Source organism: Sesamum indicum, linkage group LG1, assembly GCF_000512975.1.
Source record: "Sesamum indicum cultivar Zhongzhi No. 13 linkage group LG1, S_indicum_v1.0, whole genome shotgun sequence".
Taxonomy (NCBI): domain Eukaryota; kingdom Viridiplantae; phylum Streptophyta; class Magnoliopsida; order Lamiales; family Pedaliaceae; genus Sesamum; species Sesamum indicum.
The window spans coordinates 16,217,326-16,238,247 of record NC_026145.1 but is presented as its reverse complement, the minus strand read 5'-3'; the positions used below and the strand labels follow the sequence as shown (position 1 = coordinate 16,238,247).

General features: G+C 40.6%; 3 protein-coding genes across 3 annotated transcripts; all 3 read right to left on the bottom strand.

Annotated features, from left to right (window-relative positions):
- Positions 902–13,464, bottom strand: LOC105170202. Its single transcript, XM_020694942.1, has 6 exons — positions 10,391–13,464; positions 7,178–10,192; positions 5,937–6,144; positions 5,531–5,787; positions 5,096–5,317; positions 902–4,070 (listed from the first exon to the last, which is right to left on the bottom strand). Exons 1-6 carry the CDS (start codon positions 13,343–13,345, stop codon positions 1,044–1,046), a joined length of 9,684 nt encoding a protein of 3,227 aa, XP_020550601.1. The 5' UTR covers positions 13,346–13,464; the 3' UTR covers positions 902–1,043.
- On the bottom strand, positions 14,354–16,390 carry LOC105169897 (U-box domain-containing protein 11). The gene is made up of 2 exons (XM_011090452.2): positions 15,298–16,390; positions 14,354–14,701 (listed from the first exon to the last, which is right to left on the bottom strand). Exon 1 carries the CDS (start codon positions 16,231–16,233, stop codon positions 15,307–15,309), a length of 927 nt encoding a protein of 308 aa, XP_011088754.1. The 5' UTR covers positions 16,234–16,390; the 3' UTR covers positions 14,354–14,701; positions 15,298–15,306.
- On the bottom strand, positions 17,685–19,727 carry LOC105169886 (trihelix transcription factor ASIL2). The gene is made up of 2 exons (XM_011090442.2): positions 19,053–19,727; positions 17,685–18,322 (listed from the first exon to the last, which is right to left on the bottom strand). The coding sequence occupies exons 1-2, from the start codon at positions 19,626–19,628 to the stop codon at positions 17,906–17,908; spliced, it is 993 nt and encodes a 330-aa protein (XP_011088744.1). The 5' UTR covers positions 19,629–19,727; the 3' UTR covers positions 17,685–17,905.

Sequence of the window (20,922 nt, the reverse complement as noted above, 5' to 3'; positions counted from 1 at the left end):
ATCTTGTGGTGTTCTAAGTGAACGGAGTTTTTTAGTGGTACCTGTGTGGTGTAACCGTGGGTTGTTCGGGTGCGGTGCTTTGTAACCTTTATCCCTATACTTGGATTTGGCTCTCTGAGCCTTGTGCATCATATTTACTGTCTTTGTGATATTTTCTGCTTGTTCATAGTTGTGTATTCCATTGTTTTAATATATGATAGGTCTCGAAAATTTGAAGAAATACCACAAGGAGTTGTTTTTCCCTCCCTACAAAGGGATTCTTGATCTAGGCACGTAGAGAAGTGAATAGAGCTTGGCAGGGTTCTGCCAGCACTACACCCGCAACTGGAGTCAATACCTCCATGGAAGACGAAGACCACTAAGTCTACAGGTGAAAAACAAGGATTATTCAGGAAAGAGATAAGTTAAGCAAGAATCTCGGCCAAAGCTGCTGGTTGTAGTATAATAATAGGGGGCAAAATTAATATAAACAATGAACAATTTCATGTTCATTATTTGCATGAGAATGATATCATCATCCTTTACTTTCTTCTCAATGGATGATATAGTCATTCTTTAATAATCCAGTAGTGGGAACATTTGACCCTCAAGAATTAAAAGCTGATGCTACTTACTTCCAATGGGCGGCTGGAAAAGATTTTTATTTAATATTTTTTTGGGCTGTATGGATTTGGACTAGTGTATATATGAATTGATCGAACTTTGTTCTTACATTGAGGTTTAAATTATTTTTGAGGGTCATTACATTTTAAGACAGCAAAGTAAAGATACAGGAGATTAGTTCAAGCTTTTCCAATTCATAATATTTTAGCTCAACTTAATTCCAAATTTTCTATATTTCAAGTCTCAATTGAATCCATATGTTCAACTCCAGCCACGATGAATACTGTAAATTTGGGGAAGAAAGAATGTGTAATTAATCAAATATGAGTAAACATATAAACTTCGAAGAAAAGAAAAAACATACAACACACTCAAATTAACTATAGTACAATTGCAAATATGAGGAGAATTTCACAGTTTACACAAAAATACCTGATAAATCAGTCAAGGTATAAAACAGGGGTGTAAAGTTTCTTGCAATCATCATTCTCCCACTCCAGCTCGTCCCACCACTTCCGCTCTCCTTCAATTCTCTTGATGGTTCCAACATTTTGGGGTGTAAGGGGCAACTTCTTCAGCAGAGGACACTCCTTAACCACTACATGCGCTAAATGTGGGAACGCTATATTCAGCTCACTCAGAAACCTCAGTCTCGGACAATCTCTCACTTCTATTGTTTGGAGGTTCGGGAACACAGAATCCAGCCCAGAATTCTGATCAAACTTGAACAGTTCTTCCACCTGCTCACAATTGGACACAACGACTCCGAGCAGGTTTTCCAGTGCGAGTATTATAGTGCCTAGGGAGATCAAATATTTCAGCTGTGAACACTTGGAGATTGTCATGTTCTGCAGCCTGGAAAATTTTAGCCCGAGCGGCAATGCCAAATCCGATATGCAAGACATATTGGTGAAAGTAGAAATGTGTATATACTTTAAATTTGGTAGCATGTCAAACTTTGCATTACTCCCAACTCCGACCCAGTCTGGACAACCAAAGATGTAAAGTGTATCCACAGTATCAAAACCACCAACTTCATCGCTGTTTGCTACTAATTTCTCAAACATGGTACCCAACCCATTGCAATCCCAGAAAGTAATGACATGCATACTCGCAAACAACCACTCCATCCGTTGTCCTGATAGATGCACTTCATGCAAATTCACTCGCCTCACGGAATAATGCCCGGGAAAAACAGGATTGTTGGGACTATGAATGCTGGGACTAATAAGAAGTTCCAAATTCTTAAGCTTCTTAATCCCATTTAGAAGAGCATCGGTTGTTTCTGGAATGCAGCCTGGGATGTTAACCTCAATGCGCAAATCAATCAATTGCTCATTAGACAACAATTTTTCAAATTGAGTTGATACATCTTCAATAAACTTCAATTTGCGATTCCCTCTCAAGTCCAGGTATTCCAAGTTAGACAAACAAGAAATAGTTCCAACAGGAAGAGTTGTTAGCGTGTTGTATGATAAATCTAATAGTTTCAGGCTGGTCAACTTTTCCATACCTTGGGGCAATTTGGAAATCCCTGTCCCGCAGAAAACAAGCACTTGGAGTTTGGTAAGCGCTCCAACTGGAGGCAATGTTTCAAGATTCCTGCAATGAGCTAAATGCACAGCCCGAAGTTCAACAAGTTGATCCAAACAAGGTGGCAAAGACTTGATACTCTCGCACTCGCTTAAATCCAAGATCCTCAGCGACATGAACGCTAGCAGGAATTGTTCTGGAATCTCCTCCAGCATCTTATTCCTTTGCAGGAGCAAAGTTGATATTGTTGGACATTCCCCCAAACCATTAGGCAGCTCCCTCAATTGATTATCCATAAACGAAATCCTCTTGTAAGACTTGGTCAGAATCTCATCCTTTCTCATCTTGTGTAGGCCTATTCCTGATCTAACAAGGGATAAGCACTCTTGTTCCAGTGAAGATGAAATCCATACAGAAACATCACGAATGACATCATGTATCTTCACCTGTGACCAAGCATTCTCCTCTAACAAGCCACACTCCTTGAGGGTTTCAATTATAGCCCATCCTCGGTCCATCACTTCCCAAATATCATGGTGCTCCTCAAGCAAACCCTCAGCTAACCAATATTCAACTAGCGTTCTTATATCAATCTGGTAGTCCTCCGGAAACAAGCAACAAAATAGAAAACAAGATTTAATGCATTCGTTGGGCAGTACGTCGTAACTCCACTTGATAGGATTGTAAACTCTATCCTCAATCCTACCTCTTATTAGAGGCTCTGACCTGCGCAGCGCATTCAAAGCATCATTCCAGAGCTGAATCATTCTCTTCCCCCTTAAGGACGCTCCGACAACATCGATAGCCAAGGGTAGTCCAGAGCATTCCTTTGTGACAGCCCTTGCGAGTGGCTCCAATTCTTCCAAAGTGGCTACCTCCCCTGCACTTCTGCAGAACAATCTCCATGCTTCTTCTTCATTTAACACCTCAATTTTGAGTGTGACCTCAGTCATCTGCAAACAAACATTAGAGAATCTGGTTGTCAGGATTAGTTTGCCGCCCTTGTGGACCTCAGGCGTCGGGATTCCAACAATATCCAAATCAATTGGATTCCAAACATCATCAAGAATGAGGAGAAATGTTTTCTCCATCATAAGCCTTGCGTGCAACTTACTAGCCCTTGTTTCCATACTTTCTTCAGTTAGTTTCAGCCTTAGTCTATCCGCAATTAGTTTCTGGACCTTTTTCAGCTCCAACTCAGTTTCCTGAGTTTTGTTAGACACCGTGACCCATATCACGATGCTGAAAGAATCTGAAACTGGTGAAGGGGTAGTGAGCTTGTTGTTGATGTTCTTGATGAGGGTAGTCTTCCCCACCCCTCCCATACCCCAGATGCCGATCCTTTTAACTTCCTGGGTGCTCAACAGATCCATGACTTTGGCCATATTTCTTGACGCTGTCGCTTGATCATCAATAATTGGAGCTGGGATGTATTCAATTCTCACTATAGAGGGGTCTGGACCAGCCATACTTTCTGGAAACTCCCCTGCATCACTAATGAGCTTTCTGGCCTCCCTAAGCCGACGGGCGACCTGATCAGACAAGGTGGTGCAACAGAGACAAGAGGAACAAGCAGAGTTATCAGCTCTTAAAGCCAAATCATGTTTCAAAGAACGCACTTGGCCTTCCAATCTGTTGACTTGTCCCAGCCAGTCCCTGACTTGAGATGGTGCTTGTAGTCCCGCTGCAGCAGCCAAGGCAAGATGTTCCCTTAACTGATTTCGACACTCCATCAGATCGGCACTTTCTTTGTCCAGAGCTACTAAGTTGGTGGTGAAGTGGAGGGGATTCCTGAGCTTGGAACGCAGAAACGTGCATAGAGCACGACAGGGTTCTGCCATTAGTGAACCAACAACTGCAGCAAGTACCTCCATGGAAGAGTAATTCGGGTGCTGAAACCTTGAACAGAAGGAGGAGGAGTTGGAAGAGTGCTTCTAAATCTGAAAATGCCAACAGCTATACTATACTTCTTTCGAAAGAGATTATTGTAACTTCATTGGTTGACTGATGATGAGTCTACGTTCGGTTCCATTCATTACTGTGAACAGTTTTCTTGGAAGTTGAAGTTCAATTTCTAACTACGTCGTTACACATGTGGTTCACTTTTATAATAATATAGATAATAAAAGGGAATAGATATATTATGGGAATATAGCAATTCAAGATGAAAAAATGGTGACTTTTTTTTAAAAAAAATTTATCTTTCTACATATATAGATGGAAATTATGAATATCTATTGCGTAAAAATGATCTTGTCAAGTGTAATATGGTAATGTACATTTCACCTTCTAGGGCAACATAATTATTTTTCATTTGGTGGGGGTATTTGTAAGTTTTAAAATAAGAAATTACATTCGTAATCGATGTTTGTTTGTATGTATAAGCAGTCGTCTCAATATTCTTACAAGTAATTAATTAAGCAACAAAAACTTAAGTAAATGTAATCATCAGAGCAAAATGAAAGCAATAAATAAATAGGAGGAAGTCGGAAATGAGATAGAGCAATATACCGATCGATAGTATTTATACTACAAGTAATTATAATTATTGTATTTATTGATGAATCGTATTTGGATTTAGCTAAATTCTTCATCACTTAGCATTAGCAATAGTGCATTTTGGGCATGAATGAGGCCTAAAACAAGGTTGCAAATTGTTGTTGATAGTGCCCAAGGAGATCAAATATTTCAGCTCTCGACAATCAGTCACACTACTGCAGCGCTAAATCCGAAATGCAAGATAGATGTGTGAGATTATTGAGGTGTATCTCCTCTAAATTTGGTAGCATGTCATACTTTGCATTACTCCCAACTCCAAACCCATCTTTAAAATCTTTGGTGGAAAGTAACTTTACGGTATCAAAACTTCATGCTGTTTGCTACTAACTTCTCAAACATCATATCTAAAAGCCCCGGCAACACAGGAAATAAAGGGAAGTTGAATTCGCAAACAACCCACTCCATCCGTTCTCCCCATACATGGATTCCAGATAATTGCACCTTCTTCAACCATAAAAACACCATCTCTGGAACCAATAGAGAGTTCAAATTTCTTAAACTTCATCATTCCAGCGCGTCTGGCTCCACTTCTTCCAAAGTGGCTATCTCCTGCACTTCTGCAGAACAATCTCCATGCTTCTTCTTCATTTAACACCTCAACTTCGAGTGTGACCTCAGTCATCTGCAAACAAACATTAGAGAATCTGGAATTCGAGATAGTTTGCTGCCCTTGTGGACTTCAGGTGCTGTGATTCCAACAAGATCCAAATCAATTGGACCCCAGACATCACCAAGAATGAGAAGAAATATTTTCTCCTTCATAAGCCTTTCGTGCAACTTAATAGGCCCCGTCTCCATGTTTTCTTCAGTTAGCATCAGCTTCAGTCTGATCCACAGTTTTTTTCTGTATCTTCTTCAGCTCCAACTCAGTTTCCTGAGTTTTGTTAGACACTGTAATCCATATCGCCATGCTGAAAGAATCTGAAACTGGTGAAGGAGTAGTGAGCTTGTTGTTGATGTTCTTGATGAGGGTAGTCTTCCCCATCCCTCCCGTATCCCAGATGCCAATCCTTTTAACATCCTTGCTGCTCAACAAATCCACGAAATTCGCCATATTTCTTGATGCCGTGGCTTGATCATCAATAGTTGGATCTGGGATGTATTCACTATAAAGGGGTTTGGACCAGCCACACATTGTGGAAATTCCCCGTCACTTATGTGTTTTCTGGCCTCCTCAAGCCGGCAGGCAACCTGATCAGACAAGTTGGTGCAACAGAGACAATAGGAACAAGCAGAGTTACCAGCTATTAAAGCCAAATCATGTTTCAAAGAACGCAACGGGTCTTCCAATCTGTTGACTTGCACCAGCCAGTCCCTAACTTGGGATGGTGCTTGTAGTCCTGCTGTGGCAGCCAAGGCAAGATGTTCCCTCATGTGATTTCTGCGTACAATCAGATCCTTCATTCCTTTGTCTAGACTCTTAAGTTGGGGGTGAAGCGGAGGGGATTCCTGATCTTGGCACGCAGAAATGTGAATATTGCACGACAGGGTTCTGCGAGTAGTGGACCAACAACTGCAGATTGTACCTCCATGGAAGAGCAAGCACTGATTATACAGCTCAAAACTAGAACAAGGAAGGAGTATTCAAGAGAAGAGTAATTAGCAAGACTGTTAGCTGGTGAGTGTAGTAGTATGTAATAGGTTATAACTTTATCAATGAACAGCATTCAGGGACTTAAGTCAAGTATGTCATATTACATTATTATGATAAATCAGAAACAGTCAAGAATTTCATATTAATAATTTCGATGTTCACACACATGCAATATCAATGATTCGCTTTACTTTCGGCAGAATCGAAGAAGTCTTTTTTAATTCGCCAATGGGCGCCAAAATTACTATTCAACAGCTCCTTTCTGTCCTGAACAAATAATTTAACAGAGTAGGGAACAAAGACGAAGCCGGTATCATCAATGGGTCAAGGGAGAGCAGCTTCAAGTTTTCTGCAAGAATAACTCTAATTCATAGCACTGAATATCTCAGTTTCAGCTGTGATTGTGTTGAGCAGTACACTTGAGTTCATCTACTAGTATTAATGCTTTGTGATGGATGTAAAAGAATGTTTCTGAGAGCGTTGTACTTGTCTCAAACTTCTTAATTCTGAAAAAAGTTGAGGCCAAATAACTCTGTTGGTTAGTCCGCTATTTCTATCCCGCTTTAGTGCCTCATCTCTTTACATGTCATAGTTTTGTGTATTTATATCTCACTTTGATGGTAACACTTGCAACATTGGTTGTAAGGCATATTTATGTATTTCATTTGACCTTTCTTTCCATTCTTCAGCGGGTAGAAATGCCGATAGAAAGCTTCTCCAACTCAGCTGCATTGAACATGCCATTTCATTATTATTCCCACTAAATTATATCAATATCACAAGCACAATAATATAGAGATATGTTCATCAAATGAAGAGAAAGAAATTTACTATACAATTGCAAAAATAAGGAGAATCATAATTTACGATAAAATTCCTCAAAAGTCAATAGAGGCGTAAAACGGGGATGTAAAGTTTCTTGAAATCATCACTCTCCCACTCCAACTGATCCCACCACTTAAGCTCTCCTCTAATTTTCTTGATGGTTCCAACATTTTGGAGTGTAACGGGCAACTTCTTCAGCAGAGGGCAGTTCTCAACCACTACCTCCTCTAAATGTGGGAACGCTATATTCAGCTCACTCAGAAACCTCAGTCTCGGACAATGTCTCAATGCAATTCTTTTGAGGTTCGGGAACACAGAATCCAGCCCAGAAGTCTGATCAAACTTGAACAGTTCTTCCACCTGCTCACAATTGGACACAACGACTCCGAGCAGGTTTTCCAGTGCGAGTATTATAGTGCCTAGGGAGATCAAATATTTCAGCTGTGAACACTTGGAGATTGTCATGTACTGCAGCCTGGAAAATTTTAGCCCGAGCGGCAATGCCAAATCCGATATGCAAGACATATTGGTGAAAGTAGAAATGTGTATATCCTTTAAATTTGGTAGCATGTCAAACTTTGCATTACTCCCAACTCCGACCCAGTCTGGACAACCAAAGATGTAAAGTATCTCAACAGTATCAAAACCACCAACTTCATCGCTGTTTGCTACTAATTTCTCAAACATGGTACCCAATCCGTTGCAACGACTGAAAATAATGGCATGCATACTCGCAAACAACCACTCCATCCGTTGTCCTGATAGATGCATTTCCCCCAAATGCACTTGCTTCAAGGAATAGCCACCAATTGAAATGTTGGGTGTATTGCTGGGACCAATAAAAAGTTGAAAATTCTTAAGCTTCTTAATCCTATTGAGAAGAGCATCGGTTGTTTCTGGAATGCAGCCTGAGCTGCCAACCCCAATGAACAAATCAACCAATCGCTCATTGGACAACAATTTTTGAAATTGAGTTGATACATCTCCAATAAACTTCAATTTGTAATTCCCACTCAAGTTCAGGTATTCCAAGTTAGACAAACAAGAAATAGTTTCAACAGGAACAGTCGTTAGCATGTTATGTGATAAATCTAATAGTTTCAGGCTGGTCAACTTTTCCATACCTTGGGGCAATGTGGAAATCCCTGTCCCACAGCAAACAAGCACTTGGAGTTTGGCAAGCCGTCCAACTGGAGGCAATGTTTCAAGATTACTGCAATGATATAAATGCACAGCCCGAAGTTCAACAAGTTGATCCAAACAAGGTGGCAAAGACTTGATACTCTTGCACTCGCTTAAATCCAAGATCCTCAGCGACATGAACGCTAGCAGGAATTGTTCTGGAATCTCCTCCAGCATCTTATTCCTTTGCAGGAGCAAAGTTGATATTGTTGGGCATTCTCCCAAACCATTAGGCAGCTCTCTCAATTGATTATCCATAAACGAAATTCTCTTGTAAGACTTCGTCAGAAGCTCAACCTTTCTCATCTTGTGTAGGCCTATTCCTGATCTAACAAGGGATAAGCACTCTTGTTCCAGTGAAGATGAAATCCATACAGAAACATCACGAATGACATCATGTACCTTCACGTTTGACCAAGGGTCCTGCTCTAATAAGCTACACTCGGTTAGGGTTTCAATTATAGCCACTCCTCGGTCCATCACTTCTTCAATATCGTGGTGCTCCTGAAGCAAACCCTCAGCCATCCAATATCTAACTAGCGTTCTATAATCAATCTTGTAGTCCTCCGGAAACAAGCAACAAAATAGAAAACAAGATTTAATGCATTCGTTGGGCAGTACGTCGTAACTCCACTTGATAGGATTGTAAACTCTATCCTCAATCCTACCTCTTAGTAGAGGCTCTGACCTGCGCAGCGCATTAAAAGCATCATTCCAGAGCTGAATCATTCTCTTCCCCTTTAAGGACGCTCCGACAACATCGATAGCCAAGGGTAGTCCAGCGCATTCCTTTGTGACAGCCCTTGCGAGTGGCTCCAATTCTTCCAAAGTGGCTACCTCCCCTGCACTTCTGCAGAACAATCTCCATGATTCTTCTTCATTTAACACCTCAATTTTGAGTGTGACCTCAGTCATCTGCAAACAAACATGAGAGGATCTAGTTGTCAAGATTATCTTGCCACCGTTGTGGAGTTCACGCGCTGGAATTCCGACAAGATCCAAATTGATTGGATGCCAAACATCATCAAGAATGAGGAGAAATGTTTTCTCCATCATAAGCCTTGCGTGCAACTTACTAGCCCTTGTCTCCATACTTTCTTCAGTTAGTGTCAGCCTCAGTCTATCCGCAATTAGTTTCTGGACCTTCTTCAGCTCCAACTCAGTTTCCTGGGTTTTGTTAGACACCGTGACCCATATCACGATGCTGAAAGAATCTGAAACTGGTGAAGGGGTAGTGAGCTTGTTGTTGATGTTCTTGATGAGGGTAGTCTTCCCCACCCCTCCCATACCCCAGATGCCGATCCTTTTAACTTCCTGGGTGCTCAACAGATCCATGACTTTGGCCATATTTCTTGACGCTGTCGCTTGATCATCAATAATTGGAGCTGGGATGTATTCAATTCTCACTATGGAGGGGTCTGGACCAGCCATACTTTCTGGAAACTCCCCTGCATCACTAATGAGCTTTCTGGCCTCCCTAAGCCGACAGGCGACCTGATCAGACAAGGTGGTGCAACAGAGACAAGAGGAACAAGCAGAGTTATCAGCTCTTAAAGCCAAATCATGTTTCAAAGAACGTACTTGGTCTTCCAATCTGTTGACTTGTCCCAGCCAGTCCCTGACTTGAGATGGTGCTTGTAGTCCCGCTGCAGCAGCCAAGGCAAGATGTTCCCTTAACTGATTTCGACACTCCATCAGATCGGCACTTTCTTTGTCCAGAGCTACTAAGTTGGCGGTGAAGTGGAGGGGATTCCTGAGCTTGGAACGCAGAAACGTGCATAGAGCACGACAGGGTTCTGCCAGTAGTGAACCAACAACTGCAGCAAGTACCTCCATGGAAGAGTAATTCGGGTGCTGAAACCTTGAACAGAAGGAGGAGGAGTTGGAAGAGTGCTTCTAAATCTGAAAATGCCAACAGCTATACTATACTACTTTCGGAAGAGATTATTGTAACTTCATTGGTTGACTGATGATGAGTCTATGTTCGGTTCCATTCATTAGTGTGAACAGTTTTCTTGGAAGTTGAAGTTCAATTTCTAACTACGTCGCTACACACGCGGTTCACTTTTATAATAATATAGATAATAAAAGTCAATAGAGGCGTAAAACGGGGATGTAAAGTTTCTTGAAATCATCACTCTCCCACTCCAACTGATCCCACCACTTAAGCTCTCCTCTAATTTCCTTGATGGTTCCAACATTTTGGAGTGTAACGGGCAACTTCTTCAGCAGAGGGCAGTTCTCAACCACTACCTCCTCTAAATGTGGAAACGCTATATTCAGCTCACTCAGAAACCTCAGTCTCGGACAATCTCTCAATGCAATTCTTTTGAGGTTCGGGAACACAGAATCCAGCCCGGAATTCTGATCAAACTTGAAGAGTTCTTCCACCTGCTCACAGTCGTTCACAAAGACTGCGAGCAGGTTTTCCAGTGCGTGTATTTTGGTGCCTAGGGAGATTAAATATTTCAGCTGTGAACACTTGCAGATTCGCATGTACTGCAGCCTGGAAAATTTTAACCCGAGCGGCAATGCCAAATCCGATATGCAAGACATATTGGTGAAAGTAGAAATGTATATATCCTTTAAATTTGGTAGCATGTCAAACTTTGCATTACTCCCAACTCCGACCCAGTCTGGACAACCAAAGATGTGAAGTATCTCCACAGTATCAAAACCACCAACTTCATCGCTGTTTGCTACTAATTTCTCAAACATGGTACCCAATCCGTTGCAACGACTGAAAATAATGGCATGCATACTCGCAAACAACCACTCCATCCGTTGTCCTGATAGATGCATTTCCCCCAAATGCACTTGCTTCAAGGAATAGCCACCAATTGAAATGTTGGGTGTATTGCTGGGACCAATAAAAAGTTCCAAATTCTTAAGCTTCTTAATCCCATTGAGAAGAGCATCGGTTGTTTCTAGAATGCAAGCTGAGCTGTTAACCCCAATGAACAAATCAATCAATCGCTCATTGGACAACAATTTTTCAAATTGAGTTGATACATCTCCAATAAACTTCAATTTGGAATTCCTTCTCATGTCCAGGTATTCCAAATTAGACAAACAAGAAATAGTTCCAACAGGAACAGTTGTTAGCATGTTATGTGATAAATCTAATAGTTTCAGGCTGGTCAACTTTTCCATACCTTGGGGCAATGTGGAAATCCCTGTCCCACAGCAAACAAGCACTTGGAGTTTGGCAAGCCCTCCAACTGGAGGCAATGTTTCAAGATTACTGCAATGATATAAATGCACAGCCCGAAGTTCAACAAGTTGATCCAAACAAGGTGGCAAAGACTTGATACTCTCGCACTCGCTTAAATCCAAGATCCTCAGCGACATGAACGCTAGCAGGAATTGTTCTGGAATCTCCTCCAGCATCTTATTCCTTTGCAGGAGCAAAGTTGATATTGTTGGGCATTCTCCCAAACCATTAGGCAGCTCTCTCAATTGATTATCCATAAACGAAATTCTCTTGTAAGACTTCGTCAGAAGCTCAACCTTTCTCATCTTGTGTAGGCCTATTCCTGATCTAACAAGGGATAAGCACTCTTGTTCCAGTGAAGATGAAATCCATACAGAAACATCACGAATGACATCATGTATCTTCACGGTTGACCAAGCGTCCTGCTCTAATAAGCTACACTCGGTTAGGGTTTCAATTATAGCCACTCCTCGGTCCATCACTTCCTCAATATCATGGTGCTCCTCAAGCAAACCCTCAGCTAACCAATATCTAACTAGCGTTCTTACATCAATCTGGTAGTCCTCCGGAAACAAGCAACAAAATAGAAAACAAGATTTAATGCATTCGTCAGGCAGTACGTCGTAACTCCACTTGATAGGATTGTAAACTCTATCCTCAATCCTACCTCTTAGTAGAGGCTCTGACCTGCGCAGCGCATTTAAAGCATCATTCCAGAGCTGAATCATTCTCTTCCCCTTTAAGGACGTTCCGACAACATCGATAGCCAAGGGTAGTCCAGCGCATTCCTTTGTGACAGCCCTTGCGAGTGGCTCCAATTCTTCCGAAGTGGCTACCTCCCCTGCACTTCTGCAGAACAATCTCCATGCTTCTTCTTCATTTAACACCTCAATTTTGAGTGTGACCTCTGTCATCTGCAAACAAACATTAGAGAATCTGGTTGTCAGGATTAGTTTGCCACCCTTGTGGACCTCAGGCGTTGGGATTCCAACAATATCCAAATCAATTGGATTCCAAACATCATCAAGAATGAGGAGAAATGTTTTCTCCATCATAAGCCTTGCGTGCAACTTACTAGCCCTTGTCTCCATACTTTCTTCAGTTAGTTTCAGCCTTAGTCTATCCGCAATTAGTTTCTGGACCTTCTTCAGCTCCAACTCAGTTTCCGGAGTTTTGTTAGACACCGTGACCCATATCACGATGCAGAAAGAATCTGAAACTGGTGAAGGGGTAGTGAGCTTGTTGTTGATGTTCTTGATGAGGGTAGTCTTCCCCACCCCTCCCATACCCCAGATGCCGATCCTTTTAACTTCCTGGGTGCTCAACAGATCCATGACTTTGGCCATATTTCTTGACGCTGTCGCTTGATCATCAATAATTGGAGCTGGGATGTATTCACTTCTCACTGTAGAGGTGTCTGGACCAGCCGCACTTTCTAGAAACTCCCCTGCATCACTAATGAGTTTTCTGGCGTTCCTAAGCCGACGGCTGACCTGATCAGACAAGGTGGTGCAACAGAGACAAGAGGAACAAGCAGAGTTATCAGCTCTTAAAGCCAAATCATGTTTCAAATAACACACTTGGTCTTCCAATCTGTTGACTTGTCCCAGCCAGTCCCTGACTTGAGATGGTGCTTGTAGTCCCGCTGCAGCAGCCAAGGCAAGACGTTCCCTCAACTGATTTCGACACTCGATCAGATCGGCCGTTTCTTTGTCCAGAGCTACTAAGTTGGCGGTGAAGTGGAGGGAATTCCTGAGCTTGGCACGCAGAAACGTGCATAGAGCACGACAGGGTTCTGCCAGTAGTGAGCCAACAACTGCACCAAGTACCTCCATGGAATAGTAGTTCGGGTGCTGAAACCTTGAACAGAAGGAGGAGGAGTTGGAAGAGCGCTTCTAAATCTGAAAATTCCAACAGCTATACTATACTACTTTCGAAAGAGATTACTGTGACTTCATTGGTTGACTGATGATGAGTCTACGTTCGGTTGCATTCATTAGTGTGAACCGTTTTCTTGGAAGTAGAAATTCAATTTCTATATAATTACGAAATTTTCTTTTATAATAGTATAGATAATAAAAGGAATAGATATAATAAAATAATTATATTATGGGATTATAGCAATTCAAGATGAGGAAATAGTCACTGTTTTTTATTTTAATTTTATCTTTCTACATGTATAGATGAAAATTACGAACATCTATTGCGTAAAAATGATCTTGTTCAAGCACTTCTTTTATTGTTGTACGGTGTAGAAGTATCAAAAAGAAAAATATTTGTAAGCAATATTGAAAAGAAAAAAAGAAAAGGTTGTAATGGGTTTTAGGATCGTAAGAACTCCCAAATTCCATGTGGCTGTAAAAACATTCAGGAATTAGGTCAATTTTTACCTATACAGAAAAGATTAAAGATGATACGTTATTAGTTCTTGTTGTCTTAAAAAAATTTAATTTTCACAAGTATAACTTGAGAATCTGAGCCTGATGCCCAGAGCAGGACCAAGAATGAGATGATTCCCATAGTCTTGCCTGCACAGTTGCATACTGCAGTATCTATCTTTTTCATTTCGCCCTATATATGGTATTTCAAGATGAAACCACAAACTTCAGTTTCCCGGCTTCGTCCTATGTTCAGACCGTATAAAGGGTCGTCTGAATGGTTGTAAAAAAATTTCACAGCACTGCACTCAACCCAAGCTAGTTATGTTGGATTTATTTTCATTTCTTCGACGTCTTGGGCTATTTGCAAGCGCCTAAACTATGCCTTCCATTCGGTGTATGAATGTTTCTCTTGCATTCATGTCATATCGATGTATTTGAGAAATGCAGAAAAGGAAAACTCCCTAAGAAAGAATCAGACCCAATGGTTCCGAATGTCTGAACCTTTACTAAAGACATAGAAGCAATTTCTGAGCTCTAACGTGAACTTCTTACTCATGCTTCTCTCTATGTGAAGTAAGAAAAAACTCATTCCCCATGTTTCAGCTATCCAAATATTAAATCTTCAGTTGAAAACTGCGAGAACGTTACAGGACTAGACAATTCTTATCGACGCTGATCCCTTTCCTTTTGTCTTTAACCTAACGCCTCATCCTCCGCCAGCTTCCATGTAAAAGACAGGCCCTTGTTTCACATTTTCTTCTGAGGCTTTCGTTCCTCAATTACTGTTCTTCTTTCTACAATGCCTAACGCCTGAAGAAAGTATGATGCTTTCAGTTAAAATGGTGGAGAAGCTGCAGACGTTTCCCCCAAGAACAACAGCACTTATCTAGCATACGTTTGACAACTTAAGCCGAGACAGATTAGAATAAGGCAAAAACAGACGAGGGAATCAATGACAACAAATGCAGTTTCTAATTAAGGACGATATCATTGTATCAAGCACCCTCCAGAATAAATCCCACAAGTTTAATCAGCATTTTATCTCATTTGGCGGATCGTGTGTTCAGTAGCTATGCCACACGGCAAGAATCAAAATCATACAGCAACATCATACCCATAGAACGAGCACAGGCAACATAACGAAAGCTTAATCGCTTGATGATACGTAAATTGTGTTAAAATGTAATTCTTCTAAGCACAACAAAACATTTCTTATGCAATCTCTCAACCTTTCACAAATCATGATCATAATATTAGCATGTTAGTATGTTGAAACCAAACATGATTCATCGTGGCATTAGTCCTGATAGAAAGTGATTCAATTCACCAACTTTTTCATCCTATAACATGATATACAGACACAAAATACACTGAAACACATCTCTACAAGCACGGTAGAACAAAACCTCAAACTTTCATGAAGAGTGGCTCGTCAAGGCCTCAAACCGCGCGTCCTGAGCCTCAAGAACTTTCAAAAGCGCCAAGGCCTTGCTCTTCCCCTTTTCGCTCCCGTTCTCCGCCACATCAAGAATTCCATCGACCACCCTCGCCTCCATCCTCCCTCTCACATCACTTGCAACTTCCTCTCCCCCAACCTGAACCAAATTCAGCAATGCAGAAACCGCATTTTCCTTAACCCTGTAACTCGATCCAGTCGCATTATCCAACAAGTCCATCAACACTTCAATCCCCAAAGCCTTCTTGAACACCTCCCAGCTCTCCTCACACCCGGCCACCTGAGCAATCACGGCGGTGGCGTCCTCAATCAGCCCAACTCTCCCATCCTTCACGACCAACGAAAACAGGGCCTGAACCGCCCCAAGCTCCACCATCTGCGCCCGATTCAACGGATACAGCGCCACCCCGAAAAGGGCTCTGAGAGCATCCTTAATCGACCTCGCAGCCGATCCATGATTCCTCACAATCTCCACGAGCCCGAAAATGATATCCCGCTTGTGCCCAATAATGGGGCGAAACGATTCCAGGCTCAAAAGGCTGAAAATCGTGGCGGCGGCACATTGGGCGACGAAAGGGGAGGCGGGATGGCGGAGGGCATGTGAGAGGGCGTCGAGGAAACCCTGCGACGACATGAGGTGCTCCTTAGAGGAGATTGAGATGTTCAAAAGCGTGGCGGTCGCGTTTTCTTGCAGAATTACGGCAGGGGAATAAAGGGATTCGGCGATTAAGGGTACGGCATCGGCTTCCGCAATCAAAGGCCGACTTTCGGCGTCGTTCTTGGACAGCAAACGTAGCTCGCAGAGGGCTTCAGTGCGGGTTTGTTCCGAGACAGAGGTGAGCTTCGAGACCAGGTTCTTGACGGCTCTCCTCTTCACGACATCCATAGCTGATGATCATTCAAAACTTCGTACGATCTTGGGTAGTCTGTCCTGTTCTTGCAACCTTTGAGAGGAAAGATTGCAGCACATTGATTATTTCAGTTGGGTGTACAATGTTGACTTTGAGATGAGTATTCCAACTAGTTTTTTCGACTGATTATTATAATTAATGTGAACAATTATTAGGAATATGGGGTTTGGTCGTCTAAGTAGGTGTGTGTTTCTTGTGGTTTTTAACTTTTACTTTGGATTAACAGTTGACTACTGAACAATTCCATGGACGAGGAGGATGTCTAAATTAGTGAATAATTTCATGAATGAGGATTTTGAATTAATTTTTACAAAACAATTAAATTAATATCTAAATAGATATGAAGAAGGTCTATAAAATACGTTGATTGAATCGAGTTAAAAAATTCATTTTACCAAGAATTTCAAATATTTGACTCCTAATTTGAGTTATTAATTATAAAATATATTTTGTCACTGCGTTTCTTTATATACATATATTTTCATTCAAACACAATCTGATTCGATGTATCAAGAACCTCTATTCTTATTTTTGTTAAAAAAATTTCAATTTCGAATAATAGAAATAACGTTTTGAATTTAATAATTGGATTTAGATCAAAAGTAATAACAGCCACATTAGAACAATATAATATAATAGTTAGATATATTATTTACAATAAAAAAAATAAACAGATAACTTACAATGAGAGTTGTTATTCGAAAAATAATTGAATTGCAGAGTGCACTACTTATTTTGAAGAAAATATACGTTTCGTATCAGTATTGCATTGTGTACAATTTAATCAACCCCCCATGATCCTTTATATATTTATCAAATTCTTTCACTTTTCCCATCATTCTTCTATGTGGGACAAATCATTTTTTCATATTTTCTCAACCTAATTCATTAAATTCTTCATGTGATTCATTAAAATTACAACAATTTTTGCATGATGCAGATACGCATACTATATTGACCGTGTGTGAAAAAGATTGAAAGTATATAATTTTCAATATTTCATCTGCTTAGTCATGTATATTTTTAGTACAAATTTATATAACTCATCCAAAATAAGAATGAATAACAATATGTAACAAATAGCAATGGCATCACTGTCTTCAATTAACAAGGAAATTACTACCACAAGTGGATTTTTCAAATGTATAAAGTCATAAGTAATAACAAATAAAATAAAATTAACAAATGATTTGAAGATGGTTCCGACTTGACAAGGCAACTAATTTTGCATAAAGTCCATCTCACATTTTCAGTTGACAAAACAGCTGCCTTGTAAAACAGGAGTGACTGATAATAGGCAACCTCAACCTCAACCCATAACTAGCAGCAGCCTGGGCCTGCCCATCATTTTCTTTCACCTCATTTCTCAGCTGAGCTTCACTAAGACTAGAGTATGAACCACTTTTCAAATAATTAGCTCTTTTGATGATGGCTCAACCATTTGAGTCGAATTATTTTATAATGAAATCTAAGTCGAGTTATTTTTAATCTCAATCCCACACTAAGACAAACTTACTGCATACTCAAATGCACATATATATGATCTCCTATTACAACTACCTATACTAACAATTAACCCTTCATTTTTCTACTACATAAACGCTATCAATACACGTAAAAAAGAAAAACAGTAAGGATCATGTCATGTCAACTTCTCCCAATCTTGAAAGAAGAATCAACTGATCCTCTCGCAAATAGCTTAGCTATCTCGAGTTGAGTACTAGCAATGATCTCCGTCCGCTTGAGGTCCATTTCCCCTCTCTTGGCTTCAGCTTCAGCCCTCATTCTCTCGATCTCCCTCATCGTCTCCATTCGTGCCTGCTCCGACCTCGCCACCACTTCCGCCAGCCATCGAATGCTGTCCCCTATCTCCCAATACTCTTCCCTAGTCTTCCGCTTCTTCATTGCCTTTCCCTTCCGCTCAGCCTTCAAACAGGGTTTTCTGCTGGGATTTTCCTTCTCGGCGTAAATTGCTGGAGTAGTACTGTCTGTGTCGTCAATCGGATTCTTTTCAGATTCTTGAACATTGCTTAGTTTGGCGCCGGCGTGATTGCAGCCATCTTCCTGTTTTTTGCATGCATTAATACTTCAAGTATATGTATTTCATCCCTTTTTTTTTTTAATTTCAGAATACAAAAACTCGACAATTTTTACATTGAGAGATGAGAAAGACATAACTAATAACTCGGATATAGACATTCAAATTCTAATTCGTCTTAATTTTCTTTATATAGAATTGGAAATAAAATATATAGAAAAACAATGAACTCCAATTGATTTATTAATAAAAATTTGTTGTCCCAGGACGAAAAATAGACTTTTATTGATGAGAAAGAAAGATATATTATATAGTATTAATTTCTTGGATGATGCTTAGTTGAACTAATTAATATATATCAAGCATATATATATATATACATCACACTTAAATTAATTAACTATAAATATTGATCATCATCATGCCACAAAGACATATATATTAGGACTTCTAACACATAATTTCTTCTAACAATATATGAATTTCACCCTCATGGTTTATTCCTTTATTTTGTTTTTCTTTTTGTGAATATGGGAGAATTCAATTAAACCTAAATCAATTATATATCAATATTTATGGTATGGTTGGTATATATCACATTTATTGTGATTAATTAATTTCATTTGAATAAGATTTTTCCCCGTAATATGTGTGTTTTAATTATGTGAATTTTACTCCGAACTAGTTGGGTTTTGCTAGGATGGCAGTACGGTTCTAGCCCCTGCATACAAGCATGGCGAGTGAATATCCACTGACCTTAACCAGCCGATCACCACCACTCGTACCATGCGAGTCCTGCCCGACGCTCCCCTGCTCCAAGACCGCCGGCGCCGGAGGTGGCGGTGCTGATGATGGCAACTCCACCGTCACCACAGGAGGAGGAGGAGGATTGGCAGCAGAAGCCGAAGCTGCAGCTGGGCCAGTACCATTCCCACGAAGAAGAAGATCAAGGCGAGGATAAAGCGGCCAAGAGGAGGGATCACCGGCGGCAGACTCCGACCGGTACCTCTTCTTCATGGACTCAATCTTGTTCTTGCACTGGGTCTGGGTCTTGGCGGACTTGGAGCCGTTGGCCCGACCCGAAACATGCTTGGCCACATCCTCCCAGTCCTGGCCCTTGAGCTTGGCCCGGTTTCTGAGGGTCCATTTAGCCTCGTAAGCTTCGAGCAGGCTGGAAACCGCGCCTTCACTCCACTCATCCCTCTTCAGCCTGTCATGATGATTTCTAGGAAAGTCTGAGGCTGAGGGGATTTCGAGTTTAGGGTTTTGAGAGAGGAGAGATGATGAGGTTTCTTGATGTTTGGGAAGTACTTGATCATCATTTCTCTCCATCGATCTCTCTCCCTCTCCCTCTCCCTCTCACTCTCATTCCATCCACCCTTGATGAGATTACTTCAACTCTTTCTTTTTTAGCTGCTAACATGGAATAAGAACTCAACCAACCCTAAACAGTGTGGTAATCCAAGAGAGCTGAGCCACTAGCATTTTGGGGCTAAGTTTGAGGGACAATTAGGTCATTTCAAGTTACTTATTTATTTTTCAAACATACCCATGTATAGCGTATTACTGAAGTATTAAAGAGAAAAGGAGGGCAGATATACGATTTTTTTTTAATTTAAAATATACATATTATATATATAAAAAAAAAATAAATTCTATTAAAAAAAATCTGTACATATAGCACGTATATTTTTAGGCCACTTAGCATTTGGATAATATAGACTACAATTGGAGAAATGGGAACACTGATAAAGCAAAAAAGTAGTGTTCCACTAGACCTGTGTAGAGGTTGAGGTAAAAATGGGAAAACAGTCATATTTGTATGTGTTTTTTTGTTTCTTTATTCTCACCTATCATATCATCACTACTACACATAATTAGTAGTCTTTTACACTCACCATTATAGACCTGTTGAAACCAAGGTATTTTAGCAAGTGTTTGGGGTGTCTTGCTAAGTCCAGTGCACCAACTATCTAAAATAAAACTGTGTTAGGGATAAGTCAGAAGTTCTCCAATGCTCAAGTTCTTGCTTGGATTATGGTTCTCAAATAGAGAGTGTAATAGTAAGGATAGCAAAAATTGTACCTAATCGTGGAAAGTCAACATTTATAATTGTTGGTCTAATTGTACGATTTCACGTGCACTTTTATTTTAAAATGTGATTCATAGTGTGCAGTACACCATACATATTAGTTTAAAACTGTGATAAATACGGGCCCTGTTAGATGATACGAAGGTCCCAGTTGGAGACCTTGAATACTTGTTTGTTTAATGAAATAAATAGATAAGTAGCTAGTGCTTGTAAAACTTTCTGGTAAAAAAGTGTTGTTATTATATGGTAAAAAATGAAGGTGGGTTAAATGGGTAAAAGGAAGTGGGGAGTGGGGAGTGGGGAATGGGCAATGAAAGAAGAAAAGGTGGGGATTTGGTCAAAGGAGGTAATGATACTAATCCAACTTTCTGACCTACTTTTCAAGGTTAGTGTCATCCTTTTGTATGTGTATGTGTTGGTTTAGTGCATTTGTGGGAGTCTGATGAGTTTGGGCATTTTGGCAGCTCGCGTTGATATGAAGCCAACCATGACATCCACCCATCCCTTGTGGTGCCCATTCACGTGCCCCTGTCA